This window comes from Telopea speciosissima, chromosome 3, assembly GCF_018873765.1.
Source record: "Telopea speciosissima isolate NSW1024214 ecotype Mountain lineage chromosome 3, Tspe_v1, whole genome shotgun sequence".
NCBI classification, from domain to species: domain Eukaryota; kingdom Viridiplantae; phylum Streptophyta; class Magnoliopsida; order Proteales; family Proteaceae; genus Telopea; species Telopea speciosissima.
In genome coordinates, this window is record NC_057918.1 from 59,604,527 (window position 1) to 59,622,364 (window position 17,838).

General features: G+C 40.0%; 1 protein-coding gene across 1 annotated transcript; it reads right to left on the reverse strand.

Moving 5' to 3' along the window:
* Positions 1-1,648: 1,648 nt before the first annotated feature.
* Positions 1,649-8,761, reverse strand: LOC122656464 (gibberellin 2-beta-dioxygenase 8-like). The gene is made up of 3 exons (XM_043850980.1): positions 8,278-8,761; positions 1,980-2,301; positions 1,649-1,897 (listed from the first exon to the last, which is right to left on the reverse strand). The coding sequence occupies exons 1-3, from the start codon at positions 8,739-8,741 to the stop codon at positions 1,667-1,669; spliced, it is 1,017 nt and encodes a 338-aa protein (XP_043706915.1). The 5' UTR covers positions 8,742-8,761; the 3' UTR covers positions 1,649-1,666.
* Positions 8,762-17,838: the final 9,077 nt, after the last annotated feature.

The following is a 17,838-nucleotide window of genomic DNA, read 5'->3' on the forward strand; positions in this document are numbered from 1 at the left end:
GAGGAAAGAATACCATTACCAACATGAGATATTGGCAGTCCCTTACCATTGCCAACATAAAGATTGTCAGATCCACTGTATGTGTCGAATGAAGATATAGACTGTAAGTCAGGGGTTACATGGTGGGTTGCGCCGGTGTCTGGATACCAGGTTAAAGAGGTAGAAGGTGGAGGAGGATAAGGGAATAGAGGGGGTTGTGCATGGTTGGCCTGGGGAGAGTACTGCGAAGGGGGATAGTGAGGTTGAAAGGGGGAGGGAAATGGATAAAGGTTGGGTGGGCGATAAAAACAAGTCTGGGCCATATGATTGGTCTGATGGCAAATGGTACAAAATCAACGTCCATCCTGAAAAGAGCCACGACCACCTCGGCCATGGCCAAACCTGCCACGCCCCCCATGACCACGGAAGGAACCACGGCCTGTTGTGGAAGAGACAGATTCCCTGGTGGAGGGGGACCGTTGAACGGTATTGGCTGAAGGTGCTGGTGTCGGGGCTGGTGCTGCAGTGTGTTGAATGGAGAGCTTTCGAAAAGACCGCATACTTTCATGGCTTAAGAGAAGCGCATGAAGTTCAGTGTAAGAAGGGGACTGAAGCCGATTCAAGATTCCAGAGACAAGGTCTTGAAGATCATCACGAAGTGCACGAAGAACATGCATATTGAACTCGTTCGGCTTTAGAGCATTACTAGAGGCAGCCAATTCGTCAGCGATGGACTTGGCTCGCTGAAGAAGGAGAGAAACACCCTCATCAGGTTTTTGTTTCAGATTTAGTAAATCAAGATGAAGAGACATGAGCCTAGTTGTTGATGCAGAACCAAAGGCCTCATGTAATGCAGTCTAGCACTCATGGCTGGTTTCTTTGTCCAGTAATAAAGGAACAAGAGACTCAGACAATGATGCCACTAGAAGGCTAACAAGTTGAGAGTCTTGTTGAATCCAGGCAGCAGCAGCTACAGGATCGGTAGGACAGGGATGAGACCCATCTAGAAACTGAAATAGGCCTTGACCCTTCAAGAAAGGCACCACCTGTTTGCGCCAGATGAGAAAGTTGGTGGATGTTAATTGAATGGAGAGAAAGAGGTTTGCTGAGGGAAAGGTGAGTGGGGAGGTGGTGGTTGATGAGGAGATAAGAGGGCCAGCAGTGGAAGATTCTGTGGAGAGATCGGTTGACATTGGAGAGAGAACCGACTAGGGATGAGAAGAGGACACCACCCTAGGTGTGGATCGTAAAGCTCGTTGGAGCCAAAGAAGCTGCTCAGTGGAGCAGAAAAAAAAGAAACGGGCTCTATGATACCATGATAATTCAAGAGATATTCATTATTCCTTAAACTGATTCTCCACTATATGGAGTATATATAAGTGTTACAAGCAATGCCCTAGTCGGTGAGATTTTGAGGATTACAAAGAGATCATGGAAGATTAATACAATCTTTCATAAGATAGAAACTAATATCACATGTGATTGGAGAAATCCATATCACATGTGTTTCCTAAAATGAGGTGATACCGATCTTGAGTATCTATAACAGATAGGATTCTCAAGATCGGTTGATATGCTTCAAATGATTTTTTTTTTTTTTTTTTTTTTTTGTTGTGGGGGGAGGGGTGAAGACTTTAAGTTCAATTCTACCTAAAGCTTAAGGATGCAATTGATACTCCATTTCCTTTCAAAGGAGAAACCTAGGAAGCCCCACCTTGTTGCCTGTTGTCCGAACGTCTACCTGGACTTGTTCTCTGTACTCTCTAAAGCTAAACTTCTTGTAAACCCGAGGCTCTCTGTAACTCTGTATTATAGTATCATAAGAAGGACAGAAGAAATACGCCACAGAAAATCTCTCCACGCGTCCATTGGTCACCACTCGGTGTTTCACACTCTTGTAAACATCATTGCTCCATGCCTGCATGTCATGTCCTAAGACTAGCTTAACAGTAGTACTCCTCATAATTAAACAAATTAAGAGTAAATCACACTAATCTTACCTGAAATAAGTCACCAATGTTGATGATTAGAGCTTCTGGATTTGGTTTAACAGTAACCCATCTACCATCTTTAACCAATTGCAATCCTCCAACCTGATCTTGGTACAAGATTGTGAGAAAGTCACTGTCTGTATGTGGCATCAATCCAAAGACCTTGCAGGGTAAGGGACATGGTGGGTATCTGTTCATTCTAAGATAACAGGTGTTTGGCAAGCAATTTTCTGTGAAGAAGGCAGATTTTAGACCCAAATTCTCTGCCAAAATCTCAGCTATTATGTGGGCCAAAGAGGAAACTGTTGCGGCAAACTCTTTTATGGTCAAGCTGAGAACAAAGAATTGCAGAAGAAATAACTCAGAAAGAAAACACAAAGGGTATTAAATGGGTTAAAGCACTTTAATTAACAAAATATTGAAAAGTAGAGGGGAGATTAAAAACCAGCATTGAGCATTTCAGATATGGGAAATATGATTCTAGGTGTCACCTGTGTTGGGGGTAAGATGTCTTGTATTCTGTCGCTTGGTTTATGGGAAATATGATTCTAGGTGTCACCTATGTTGGTCATTAAGAAGCAGAAAGCTTGAGGCCGGAGGACATGGGTACATGGATTAGTCAATGTGATAGAGGGCTCCACATATATCTCAATGGCCAAATTTTAGTCCAAAGTAAGCAAAGAAAGTTGCTCAAACTCTTATTCAAAATTCCAGTAAATTTTTCAAAATACCATCAAATGGAGAAACCTATAAAATACAAAATGACAACTTTTGTAATTTTAGCTACTTCCCCTACTCATTTTAAGCAAAATTTTTACTAATGAGATTCTCTTGTGTGGTCATTTATCATATGGACTAACCCAAATCGTTATCCTCTCCTGTCCGCTGCCCGGACAGGACCGTACTGTCCCCTCACATGGGGGGGTGAAATGACGACCTAACCCCCTGCCCGAACACACTGCCCGAGCAAGGTTAAGTCGTCCTTTCGCGCTCCCATGTGAGGGGACAACACGGTCCTATTCGGGCAGCGGACAGGAGAGGAAAAAAATTCGAACTAACCCATGTACTGCCATATGGCAAATAGTGAAGCATTATACTTCACTAGGCATAGTGGCCTGGAAGAAAACACTAAAAAAATATATGATAAAATTCCACACTTCCACATACATAATATTAACTATGAAAACTATATATTATTTAAGTTATTTCTGTAATTAAAACTTTCTAAAAATATGCAAAAAAAGAAAAAAATCTATACCTTAGAAGATCTTTTTTTTTTTTGGTTAGAAATCAACAAAGTATATTAATAAGAAAATTTTAATTACAAATACAAGTTATCATCTTGGCATATTTAGACGCACAAACATTACACACGTTTTCATGAGTTATATAAGGTAAGAGAAATGTTCTCTGTGGGAGAGTTTCTCTTCTGTGTCCAGACATATACAGGTAAAATGATCGACCCGCCCTCATGAAAGACGACAACAATCACCATGTTGATGCCATCGCATGTGCTTCCATTGACCCCGTATACACACACACAGGGACCATGTTCCCCAACAGTGAACTCTTGCCTTATGAGGCATTAACTAGTATCACGACGATTGGTGTTTGAATACCCGATCTGATCCATGTGGAGAATATAAGACTGAAATAAGAAAAATGTTAATCTTGCCAGACTATGTGAACCCCATGACTCTTTCAATTCAATCACCCAGTCGGAAAATCAATATAGGAATATTAAATGCTATCAGTACAGGTGGATTCTTACCACCCGACAGAGAGGGGCCCGACTCCAAATTAAAACTCTAAAGATGGTCTTTGGACCCATCCTACGCAATCCAATCCAATCCAGTCCAAGCGAATCGGAGTCTATGTTTCTCGACTCTCGTACACCCCTTAGGCCCCACTTGTGGATGCTACTCATTCTCTATCTCTATCAGGGTTTATCAATTCGACTCCTTTACTTCCGCTGCCTCTACTGCCGTGTGTGCCCCACACACAAGCAAGGTGGAATGTACCATCTTACCTTTGCCCGAGTGTCTTGCCTGAGCAGGGTAAGGTGGTACTTTCCATCACATTTGTGTGTAGAGGTGCACGATAGTACCGGGCAGGCGGGAGTAGAGGAGTCGGATTGTTATTAAATAGTTTTAAATATATTGATAAAAAATATATATATATATATATTAGTACAATCAATATTGGATCGGTATCATCCCCAGTTGATACTGAAACAAATCAGCCTATCCAATACTTCTAAAAAACTGGCACTAAATTGTCGTCATGTCGTCATATTGGGAAATCGCTGTCATGACACCATATTACTAAATCATTGTATCGTCAAATCACTATCATGGTGCCATATTGTCAAATCGTTAAATTGTCATACCGTCAAATAATCATGGTATCAAATCATCATATAATGCTATATTGATTGTCATGTATAGGTATCGGACCATTTGGGGACAATATCGATTCAATACCAATTTTACTATTATTTTATTATTTTTTTAATCTTTATTGGTATCAAATCTGTATCAATTGAAACTGATATGTAAAATCAGGATTTGGATCCTCTACTGCTAAGCTGTCCGGACACGGTGTTACACGCAAAGACCGCCTTACCCCCACTCGGGCAAGGCATTTGGGCAGGGATATGGCGGTCATTACACGTAACACTGTGTCTGGATAGCACGGTCTTACCGGGCAGCTAGGCAGTAAAGGATCCAGATCCGTAAAACCATTATATCGAAATGGGATAAAAAGAAAAAAATGAATTTTAAATAAAAAAAATTTAAAAAATGAATTAAATGATGAAAAGAAATAAAAATATAAGAGTTTTAATAAAAAAAAACTAATGAAAAAAATGAGAAAGAATTAATAAAGTGTAGAGAGAGAAGGAAAGGATAGGTAGCATAGTTCTCTGGTTTTGATGGAATCCACGCGTCAATCAAAAGCCGTACCAGAACCTGACGTGAATGTGATACAGATTCAAACGAATGGTGTGGCTTAGGAGTCTTGCTCATGAAGAGACATGAAAACGTTGGAGGGATCCATGATCCACATGTTAAGAAGAGTGGGTAATTCCGTAATTATATAACCTACAAAATGTAGTCTTCAACCTAGCTAGGTTTTACACACTGAAGCTCATCGTACTTCTTGTGAGGCTGTCTAATGGCAGTGTCCTCTAAGGCTGCTAAATTCATCTACTGCTGCTCAGTGATTAAATTGTCGTATTATCTGTAAATAAATAGGGACAAACTTTCTCTCCACCCATGGATCCATGACGGTTCATCTATCGTCATAGGACTCACAAACCCTTGTAGGGTTTTGATATGTTCCCAAAATGGTGAATGAGATGTAAAACCATGAAAAATCATCTTATATTCTCTGAAGATGTGTCTTAGAATCCGCATATATGTTATGATTTCTCTTATTTGAGATGATGTGTCTTAAAAACGTGAGGTACATCAGTCTAAACAGACAATATCGTGCCACCGGTGGAACAGGGTTCATAGCACTTCATGGGATCCCATTCATCATGGATGGATGAAAACTCGGTCCAATAAATAATGGGTTTAAGTTCTTCACATGTTGGCACAAAACCCAAACTACATGCTGGCGTTGGTTTCTCCACCTAAAACACTAACCCAAACTGCACGTTGGCGTTGATTTCTCTGCCCAAGACACTGTAACATCACCCCCTTAACATGTTCTTTATACCCTTCCTATTCATAATACCTCCTCCAATGCCCGAAACTGCACATGGGTGTCCCCACACCCCATGGACGGCATGAGATGGGGTGGGGCTGTGGGGATGATTACCCGCTGGGAGAAGAACTACCGGATGGAAGACTTAAAGAGAATATCTTTAGCTTTTACATCTCTATCTTCTTCTTTTTTTCGGTAAGATTTACATCTCTATCTTCATTATAGTGTTCTAGAGGCTTAGTGAGTTTTGCTCATAATATTTTCATTTTGTTGGTTTGATAGGAGGTTATTCTCTTGGGACGGTTCTATCTGAAATTTGCTGTTTTTTTTATGTTGAATAAAAGTCTTACATATATATATCTACCAAAAAGGGAGCATGTTTTTATCATATGCAAGGAAGAGGTTGAATGTGATAACTCTAATAAAAAAAGTTAAAGCTATGGATGGGGTTATTTTGCTTTTCAATTATTCTTTTTGGATGCTTTGGACCATTCACCTGAAAAGCTGCATGCATCATCTGCGCCATCCTGTGAGAGAGGGAGATAGATTTTTGGGAAAATTACATGATTAACTACTTTTGGGTTTTCATTTACAAAACTGTCCACCCTACATTTGAGTGAACAAAAATAGACAAAAACAAGTTAAGGATTACAAAACTGGACAAAATAGTATCTCTCCCTCCCACACGTATTTTTTTTAGACATTTTTACCCCTGTCATTGCCTTCTCGCCCAAGCATCCTCCGTTCCCTGCAACCCTACCCTTGTCCCAGCCACCGCCATTCTTTGCTACCCCAAGTACCAGAGGGAAAAAAAAGAGATTTTTTTCAAAGGGGAACTGTCGAGGAAGGAAGGAGAGTCACTCTTTTGTCTAGTTTTGTAAAACTAAACTTGTTTTTGTCTATTTTTGTTAACTCAAACAAAGACTGGACAGTTTTGTAAATGAAAACCCAAAAGTAGCTAATCATGTAATTTTCCCTAGATTTTTTTGGCAAGAGTTCTCTGGGGGAGCGTGGTTTCTGTGTACGGGTCAATGAAAGCATATGCAGGAACAACATCGGGGTGGGATTCCATCCCACAGGAAATTTTTTTTTTTTTGATAAACAGATAGAAAAGATTAAACCTTCCGTATGTATAATAAATGAGAGAGAGAGAGAGAGAGAGAAAAGATTTTTTTTTGGGTAAGATTTCTCTATGGGAGAGAGCATATGCGGAAGCAACATGGGATGGGATTTCATCCCATAGGAATTTTTTTTTTTTTTTGTTTGGATAAATAGATAGAAATGATTAAACCTTTCGTATGTATAATGTGAGAGAGAGAGAGAGAGAGAGAGAGAGAGAGAGAGAGAGAGAGAGACGAAAGATATTTTTTGGGCAAGATTTCTCTGTGGGATAGAGCGTATGCGAAAATAACATGGGGTGGGATTTCGTCCCACATGAAACTTTTCTCTTCTGTTTTTTTTTTTTTTTTGATAAACAGATAAAAAAGATTAAACCTTCCATATGTATAATGAATGAGAGAGAGAGACAGAGAGAGAGAGAGAGAGAGAAAAGAAGGATTTTTTTTTGGGCAAGATTTCTCTGTGGGAGAGAGGGTATGCTGAAGCAACATGGGGGTGGGATTTCGTTCCACAGGAAACTTTTCCCTTTTTATTTTAAAATTTTTTGGATAAACAGATAGAAAAGATTAAACTTACATATGTAGAATGAATGAGAGAGAGGAAAGATTTTTTTTGGAGGGGAAGAGTTCTCTGTGGAAGAGCATAGCCACTATGCATATAGGGGCCAATGAGAGCACTTGTGGAAGAATCATAGGGGGGAGCACAGCTCAAGTTCTCGTACGAGAACCATTATTGTATGGGCCTAAGCTGTATTGATGGAATCTTGAGCACGCATAGATGGATCCCACATTTGAATTCCATCTATGCTACTCAGGCCTGTATGATAATGGTTCTTGTACGAGAACCTAAGCCAGCCTCGCAATGGGATTCCTGCCCTAAAGGAAACTTTTTGTTTTTTTTTTTTTTTTTGGGATAAACATATTGGAAAGATAAAACCTAACATGTATGTAGAATGTGTTTTTTAAGCATATGAAAGGAAGAGGTTGAAGCTTTTTTGTTTTTGGGTGGAAAAGGAAGAGGTTGAAGCTACAGATGGGGTTAATTTGCTTTTTAATTATTCCATTTAGATACTTTCTTTCGATATTACAGGTTAAGCGTGCTTCACAGGTTAAGGTGCACGCTTAACCTGCGCTAACCCCCACTAACCCCCTCCCCCCAAAAAAAAACACACACGCGCCTCCCTTATGTATTGGATTTTTAAAGACACACAAATGAAGTGTATGGTTCGATGCACTTTAATGCACAACACTAAGATAAAAATTTCACACGACGCAGAGAGGGAGTCTCTTCGCTTGAGTGGATTCCGATGACGTATTTGGATCACAATCAAATTCAGAGATGAAAATTCAAGACCATATCAACTCACATCAAATCTCTTTTATGAAATCATCACCAATATGACTGATATGGATTTGTAACACACAAACAAAAGCAAGTAATAACTAATACGCATGTGTAATGTGTTTTAATAAAGTACCTGAGCCTGTTGGGTTGAGCTGAAGAAGTGAAAACATCGGTGATAGGAATATGAAAAGCTTCAGTCCATGAGAGTTGCTTCAGACATGTCGCGGTCGGAGTCCCCCACCGGTAGCTATTCCCTGCTACCGATAAACCCAATAGTTTATCTCCTTCGCCGGTTTTCTTCTCAAACGGCTGCCGGAACAGCTTCACCTGCTCACGCTGCATCCTCTGCAAAACATCTTGAGGTATTCCATGGTTTACTGTCTGAAAGAATCCCCACTCTACTGAAGCTCTTGTTATCTCCTTCTTGCACTCTTCTTTCTCTGTTTCGTTCCGTCCATTTAAACGGCTTATATCTATCACAGGGACTTCACACTCTTCAACAACCTCCTCATCATCAATCAGTTTCACTGCTATAGAATTCTCTTGTTCCTTCAAGAGAGACTTGTAGGCCTCTTGAAATGGTGGTTCTGAATCCATTTTTAGTGGCGGCTAGTGAAGGTCCCCGGAATGAAAAAAAAAAAAAGAAGAAAAAACGAGAGGGCTAGATGGATTATTATATTAGAAAGCTGAGAAGCCCAAGTATTAAAAAGAATATACTGGTTTCCTTTCTTTTCTTCTAGTCGTTGTTTTGAATCAAAGAAAACCCAAAAAAGGGGGTGAATGAATCTGCCTCACAACCGTCGTATCATATTTTCTATATGTCGTTCCAAAACAATTTGGATCCTCTACTTTACCGCCTTACCCCTGCCCCGAGTAGGGGTAGTAGGGGTAAGGCGGTAATTGTATGTCTTACTGTGTCTGCGTAGCATGGGGTAGGACAGGCAGGCGGCAGCAATTCGATTCCTCTACTTTCGCTTGCCCCTACTATTGTGTGCGCCCCACACACAAGCAAGGCGGAATGTACCGCCTTACCCCTGCCCGAGTGGGGGTAAGATGGTACTTTCCATCGCATTTGTGTGTGAGGCGCACGACAGTACCAAACAGGCAAAAGTAGAGGAGTTGGATCTAGGCGACAGTAGAGGATCTGGATCCGTTTCAAAAGGATCTAGACCTTCTACGGCGAGCTGCCCGTAGCGGCGAAGACTGAGCCGTGCACACAAATACCGCCTTACCCTTGCCCAAATACCTTGCCCGAGCAGGGATAAGGTGGTCATTATGCGTGCAGCCCAGTCTGCGCTGCACAGGCCGCTACAGCAACTGCGCCGTAGAGGATCTGAATTGGTTTCAAAAAGCAAGAAATTAAGAAAGGCGGCTGTAATGCTATTCTACATATGCATGAAGAAGGTCAATATCAGACGTGAATATAATTTGCATGGCAGGCTTCGCTAGAATACTATAAAAGAAAACAAAGCAAAACAAAGAGAGAAGAGGGCAGGAAAAAATCTAAGATCGATTGGCTACATTACCGCCAAAACACTATAATACCCATTTCCTGTAGCTAATCCACAGTGTGGTTTTGGCAATTAGTGATAAAAATGAAGTAATTACAGAAGATATATTACTTACAGAAGAGCGTTGTTGTGGCTTGAAACTCATAACAAGAAAAGAAAGAAAGAAAGAAAGAAAGAAAGAAAGATTGAACCAAGAGGAAGACGAGAGAGAGAGAGAAGGGATTGGGAAGTGAGGATTGGTTGAGAGGGATTGGCAGCATTTAAAAGGAAAAGGAGGGGGGGAAGAAGTAGGGACACCAATCATTCAATCATTAGTGAGTAATTATAACAAACAAATTAAGAAGGAGAAAAAGAAGGATACGCGGTTTGACAATCTCTGGTTAACGAGTAGAACACGCGTCTCTATATATTATCATAGAAATTAGTGCTCTCTGGAAGAAAAAAATCTCAACAGTGCCTCTACCTCTTGATTGATACAAATGTAGATCGATGAGACCTTTTCTGTGATTGTGTGTGTGCGAGAGAGAGAGACAGAGAGAGTGAGAGACAGAGAGAGACTTGGAGAAAGGACGACCAAACGAAAGATGAAGATAGACCCGTTTAAATGAACACCAATTGAAACCACTATTCTGCTTCTCTCTCTCTCTCTTGCGTTGGGCTGTGTGCCCGAGTATACACGGCGGAATGTGAACTACACACTGTGTCGCGCTGTATAGGATTCAAAACCCTTTCTCTCCCTCTCCATGTCTGCATGCTTATGTGGCAGAGTTAACAAAATCTGGGGTCTCACGTGCAGATTCTGACTTCCACGTCCGCATGGTAAGGTGACCAATTAGTTGGTCATGTGCTTTTGTCCACTGGACAAAGACACTCAGGCCTTTGTGTCAACAGTCAACACTCATCACACATGAGTTATGAGGCTTTAGTTTTTTTTTTTTTTTTAAAGAAAAAAATCTATGGGGAAGGTGGGAGGGAGGAGGGTATGAAAGGCTTAGTCTATTTAGAGAAAAAAAAAAAAAAAATTCTTTGCAGTGCCCAAATCTGACTGTGCGGTGCGGTTCAATGCAATGTGGGTTTGAGAGCTCAACACGTGGAAGACGTGACATCCAACGGTGCCAAGCTCAAGAAGAAGAAAGAAAAGAAAAAAAAAAAAAAAAAAAAACTACCTTACATTGAGCTCGCACCATTGGATGAAGCTTCTTCCAACATGTCGAGCTCTCAGGGCTACACTGCAGTGCACCGCCAGATGTCCGGACTTGAGGATTTTAATCCGTCTATTAGTGCCCTTTCACTTTAATCTGCACTGCACCGATCATTGCCAAGACGATGGCAAATATATCACTATCCTATAATGTGGGACACCGTTTTATCGCATTGATGCACTCTTTTATACCGCTTGCTCAGAAAACTCTCTGACAAAAAATAATTTCAGATTACAAATTTTTAATCGGGGAGATTGGTGATAATCTCTTTGGTTTCACAATATATTTCCTTATATTTGCTACCTTAACCGGGTAATTAGATTGCTTTTTCTCTGTTGGGACTTGGGACTTGGGACTTGGGACTTGGGACTCAGGCCAGAAGCAAATACACAAACACTAGTACCAATAAATCAAGGGCTTATGAGATCAGGTCATGGAAACCAACAAATTTGACCCTGTTTCAGAATTCAGTTCATTGGATGATATAAGACTTTGAAGCCCATTACATGGCTTGACCTTGGGCCCAACACTTTCTAGTAATATTGAACTTTCATAATTTATTTTTAAATATTTTGTCCATCTTCCTTGTCCATTATTAAGGAAACATGTCATACATACCTTCCTCTGTCAATGGATAAAAAAATGCCATGCTCCATTCTAATCTAAGTATCCAAAAAAAAAAAAAATCCAAAAATATGCCGAAGGACCAATAAATGCTTGCATTTTATTTTTTTATTTTTGTTTGGACCGACTTTTCCTTAAGCCACGGTGAATATTCTCATTTTGTTTTTGTTTTTTGGTAAGGAAAAGCTTTATTGATGGAAGACATGTGTACAATCAATGGCGTCGGACGAAGCCACGGAGTGGAAGTTGGCCAATCTATCATACACATGATAGACAGGGCCTTCATTGCCAAGGCATCAACACCAGAGTTCATAGCCCGTGGAACAAAAAGAAAAGATATTGAAACAAAAGAAGAATCCAGTTCTCTAATGTCATCAATGACCGCTGCTACTTCAAGAGGGGGGATGCGAGTAGGATCTTTAATGTAGTTGATGATCTGCTTATTAACTGATTTGACAAGGAGATTTATGATTCTTGAATTGTGAGCTTGCTTAAGAGCTGATCTAATGGCTAAGGCTTCTCTTTGAATTGCAGAGGCTACAACATGGGGAATGGAAAACGCTTTTATATGATGACCGTTGTGATTTCTGAACACAATACCTACCCCTCCAGTAGCACAACCTTGAGGAAGAGCAGCGTCGCAGTTAGCCTTGATTGAGCCCATGGGAGGGACCTCCTTCCTTTCTCTGTGATAAGTTCCATTAATATTAGAGTTAGCACTAGATTGTGGAGGGGTAAAGACCAACTGGTATTCAAGAAATGCTCTTTCAGCTACTGATACTACTTTAAGAGGTGACCAATCCTTAGTCTTGAAAGCCCACTCGTTCCTAGCACACCACAAGTACTAGGATAAAAAAGAGGCACGGGAGAGTTTTTCGAGCAAGCTTCTTGTCTTGGTGCTCTAAGAGGTCCCAACTGGTCAGCTACTCTGATAATTTTGGAGTCCTATCTGATGGTGGAATGTAGGATAAAGAGCTCCTGTACCAAACTGCTTTGGCAAAAGAACACTAAAAAAGTAAGTGATCCATTGATTCTTTAACCGCACCACTTCTATGGCAAGTTGGGTCAATTGGGATGCGGCATTTGGAGAGACCCTCGCCTGATGCCACACCTTCGTTATATGCTCTCCACATGAATGCTTTTATCTTTGGTAGAGTCTGAAGAGACCAAATCCTCTTCCATACACTTTCAAGAATTTGATCCCAATTGTATAAACGAGATGTAGATGGCCCTAAGGTTGGTCTTTCATCATTTAGACTCACCAAGAGATTATAAGTAGATTTAACAGAAAAAAACCATTCCTTGACGCCCCCCAAATTTGTTTGTCTTTTCTTAGAAAGAGACTAAGCTGAATTTTTGAGATTGCTGCAATGCCAATGGGTTGGAAATATTGTTGTAATAAATCCATTCTCCATGATCTAGAGATCGGATCTATTAAATCAAACTCTTGAAAGTGTGCACCCTGCTGGCCGTGCGTGACAAAGCTTGTGATGGGGTAATGTTGGAATCCATCTATCATTCCAAATGTCTACCATGGTCCCATCCCCAATACTCCAAATCAACCCCTCTATCAAGGTATCTCTTCCCTGCAAGAGACTTCGCCAGCCCCATGATGGTTTATTTCCTATTCTTGCATTAAGAAAATTAGTATTAGGAAAATAAATAGATTTTATAAATCGGGCCCAATGGGATTCGGGTGAGGACCATAGGCGCCACACTGCTTTTGCCAAAAGAGCTTGATTCTGAAGTCTTGGGTCCTTAAAACCAAGACCACCCCGGTTTTTTGGACAACATAACCTTGACCAAGATATCCAATGGATTTTTGAATCCCTCTTCGAATCTCCCCAATAGAAATTAGTGGCTGCTTTACTAATTGAATCATGGTGAGAGGGAGGGAGCTTGAAGTGTGATCCGACATAGTTTGACATTGGAGAGATCCCTACCTTGAGAAGAACTTCTTTATCGGCATGTGAAAGAAGATGTTTCTTCCATCATTGTAGCTTGTTTAGAGTTTTCTCTCACATCTTGGAAGAGATTTTTTTTTTTTTGAGATTCCAAATTCTGTTGGTAAACCCAAATATTTTGTGGGTCTATCACCATACGGGATTTTTAGCACATGGAAAAACCATCTCTTGAACCTCTCATGTGTGTTTGGGCTGAATGTGAGGCGTGATTTCTACAAATTAATGGATTGACCTGTGGCCTTGCAGTATAAATCAAGACAAGCCTTAAAAGATGTAATTTCCTGAAGCTTTACCTTTGAGAATAACAAACAATGATCGGCGAAAAGGAGGTGTGTAATGGGAGGTCTCCTGTGGCAGACCTTGATTCCATGGAAAGCACCCGAGTCTTCTACTTGCTTGATGACCGAAAATAGAGCTTGAGAACAAAGAATGAAGATTGCTGGAGATATTGGGTCACCTTGTCTAATTCCACGAGTTGGAGTGATTCCGCTTTTGATGCAGCCATTAATTAGAAGATTATAAGACACTGTTCGAATGCAAGTCATTACTCGGTCCATCCAAACATTGTTGAATCCCAACTTCAGTGTCATTACTTCAATGAAGCTCCATTCCAAATGGTCGTATGCTTTGCGCATATCCAGCTTCAATGCAAGGAATTTGTCCTTCCCCTTCTTATGCATCTTGATGTAATGGAACATCTCATGTGCCCCCATAACATTATCTGAGATTAAGCGAGTAGGGATGAATGCCGATTGGTTTGGAGAAATAACTTGATTTAGTACTCCATGTAGGCGATCGGCTATAATCTTTGTTATGAGCTTGAAAATTACATTGCACAGGATAATTGGGAGAGTTGGTCAGCAGTCTCCAAGTTGTTCACCTTTGGGATTAGGCAAATAAGAGTTTTGAGCACAGAAGAATATCAAGAAGATATTTTGAAGAACATACTAAAAACCTTATAAGGATTTGTGAACCCTAGGATGGTGTGGTGAACCTTCACCACGTAGTGAGAAGAAAAACTTTCTCTTTTGTTTTCTTTACTTTATGCTTCTGTTTGTGTGGGAACATCCCATTTGGGGCTCCAAAAGTTACCCATCTTATGTCCTTCCTACCTTATCCCAATCATCATTTGAAAGGTAAGACTAAAAGTTTTGTTCCATTTTGATTAGATAGCTAGGTAGATTGACTTTATCCCATCTAATTGATAAATCCAATTTATTATAGATATATATTATGGGAAAATGATGCCCACAGCTACGCGACCATCCCTATCATACTCTCTCTCCTCCTTGTCTATGTTGGACTCAAAAAATGAATTGTGGCTTCTCCTCTCGTGCCCTTAATGGCTTGCGTGGGATCCATTTCATATTGACAGTGTGGCAATCCTCTGTCCATATATTTTATATTCGTAATGGGTACATCTTGTTGTTACCGAAATAGTGAAGTAAGAACTTGTACTTGTAACCTTCTTCTGATTCTCCATGTCTTATTCCAAGAGTTATTTAATGTAGGGTTAAAAAGGGATTTTAAAATAATTTGAAAGTAATTTATTATTATACCATTAAAAGTTGCATATTTATCACGTAGACATGTAAAATCATAGGATTTGATTACCCTAATTGAAAACAAAATTGTATTGTACTACAGGGGCAAAAAAGTAAGGTTACGGTTCCTTTTCACCAACCTTGGTTAGACCAACATTTTCCCATACATGATATAGATGATTGGTTCTACCCAAAAAAAAAAAGATATAGATGATTGGTGTATATTTTTGTTATTTACTAGGTTTTATAAGTGAATAATGTAATAATTTGTACATTTGGGTAATATGCTTTATTCTACAATGTAGACACCTTAAGTTATCTACCTTCCTAAATGGATTTGATGAATGTAGAAAGTGGTATCAAGACCGTCTCTATAATTTCTTTTACCCCTTCCAACAAAAAGAGAAGAAAAAAATACAATGGCATTCTATTAGAGTGAAAGTTAAAAAGACAAATATATGATGTCTTTAATTTCCAACAAGAGTCCCTCCCTTATAAGTCTAGTACTCTTATTGTGTATCGTATTGAAACCTCAGATTGAACCCTATATATATATATATATATATATATATATATAATTTTTTGCATCACCATTGATATGGCGTGGGAGATTCTCCCACATTGGCATTGTGGGGAACCTTTTTCCCTTTATCTATTATGAAAACACGAGTGAAACTTGAATTAATCTTATGTCTTCAGTACTCCTATTTGAATCTACATGACTTGCAATAAGTGGATTAGGGTTTCATAAGATTTTCAATAGAACTATTATCACATGCATATCATGCCCACACATGCCTCCTCCCATCCTTATCTCTATGAATCTATATTTGTCATGTATATGTGTACAATCTTAATCAAAGCAGTAGATTAGGAAATAATTTATTCTAATTGATTCTTGTAACTTGTATATATATTCAGCCATAGAGATTCAGTAAAATCAAGCTAATACAACTCCATATTTTGGCATTGCCATATTTAACATGGTATCAGCCTAGGTTTCTTTCATGGGAGATCTCCAATCCTCCATTGTTGCTGTCATAGGCGATTCCTGCTTCTTCACCTTACTTCTTACATTCTTCCGATCAGCCTGGTTCTTATTTGGTTACTCCTCTCCTTGATGGAGATAACTTTCCTACCTGGCATCGGCCAATGATCATGGCTCTGGAAGCGAAGAACAAGTTAGCATTCATTGATGGTTCTCTTCCTAAACCTGATCTCACATCTCCTGATCATTCTCATTGGGTACGCTGCAATAGCATCGTACGTTCTTGGATCGTGCATTCGACTATGTCTTCAATTGCCCATAGTATTCTTTGGATTAATTTGGCGAAGGATGCTTGGGCCGATCTTCATGATCAATTTTCACAAAAAAATGCGGTGTTTAAATCCGCTGGGTCATCTCTACCCACGTTCAAGGGACTGCCTCAATCTCTGCTTATTATACCACAATCAAGGGTTATCGTGATGAATTGTTCTCTTATCGCACCATTCCAGCATGTTCATGCGGTGCTATGTCTTCTTTACAATCTGTTCTTGATGGGGAATACCTCATGGATTTTTTTAAGGCCTGAACGACTCTTATGCTGCAGTCCGTAGTCAACTATTTCTCATGGACCCCTTGCCTTCCGTCAACAAGGCTTATTCCTTGCTTCTTCAAGAAGAATGTCAGCGTTCCATCCATGATACCCACTCGGCTGTCCCTATCGCTGCAGCCATGGCTGCTGCCCGTCCTTCCTTGGATCAGCCACGCTCTAGTTCTTCGTCCAAGCCTTTCTACCATTGTTCCCATTGTGGTAGAGATGGGCATTCAGATTCTCAGTGTTTTAAGAAGATCGGGTACCCTGATTGGTCGAAAGACAGCAATGGATCTAAACAGACTGGCCAGGACGGTTGTTCAAAATCTGCTTGTCCTCTTGCTTCTCTGCCCTTGACGGCCAATGTCACTATTGCTCCTAGTTCGGTTTCGGTTCCCACCCGCACAGCTGAACAACTTCAACAACTTCTAGCTCTCATTCCATCGGGTAACCCCCCTCTAGTCAACATGACTGGTAACCAGTTTTGTTTGAACTCTTCTTCCACTTAGATATTGGACTCTGGAACCACAAATCACATAACTTTTGATTCTTCTTTATTTACCCAATTTCATGCTCATAATGCTTGCTTACCGATTTCCTTACCTGATGGTTCCCAAGCCCCTGTATCCCATACAGGCGCTATTTCCTTGACTTCTGAAAATTTTCTAGATAATGTCTTACTTGTTACATCATTTCTCTATAATCTCCTTTCCATTAACAAGTTGACTACTTATTCTAAATTTCTCATTACCTTTACTTGTGATTCCTGTGTCTTTCAGGACCCTCAATCGAAAAAGACTTTAGCAACGGGTAAGAGACATGGTGGACTTTATTTCCTTGAAATTGCTTGGGCAGCTCCACTCGTTTCTGCGGCTTCTCCTAGGGTACACTTCGATCTTTGGCATTGGCATTTGGGACACCTTGGTTTCTTTCCCAACCCCATTTACATAACATAGACTCTACTATTTCTATTTCTAAGAAGTGCATTTGCACTGTTTGTTCTTCAGTCAAACATTCACGGCTTCCATTTTCTTCAAGTATGGTTACTAGTACACTTTGTTTTGATTTGATTCATTTTGATATTTGGGGTCCCTATAGAACTACATCATTGTTTGTGCACGTTATTTTCTTACCATTGTTGATGATTTTTTCTCGTAGTACATGGCTTTTTTTAATTACTTCCAAATATGAGGTTAACAAATTAATTCCTTAATTTTTTGCCATGATTAAAACACAATTCAACCCCTCCATTAAATGCATCAGATCTGACTA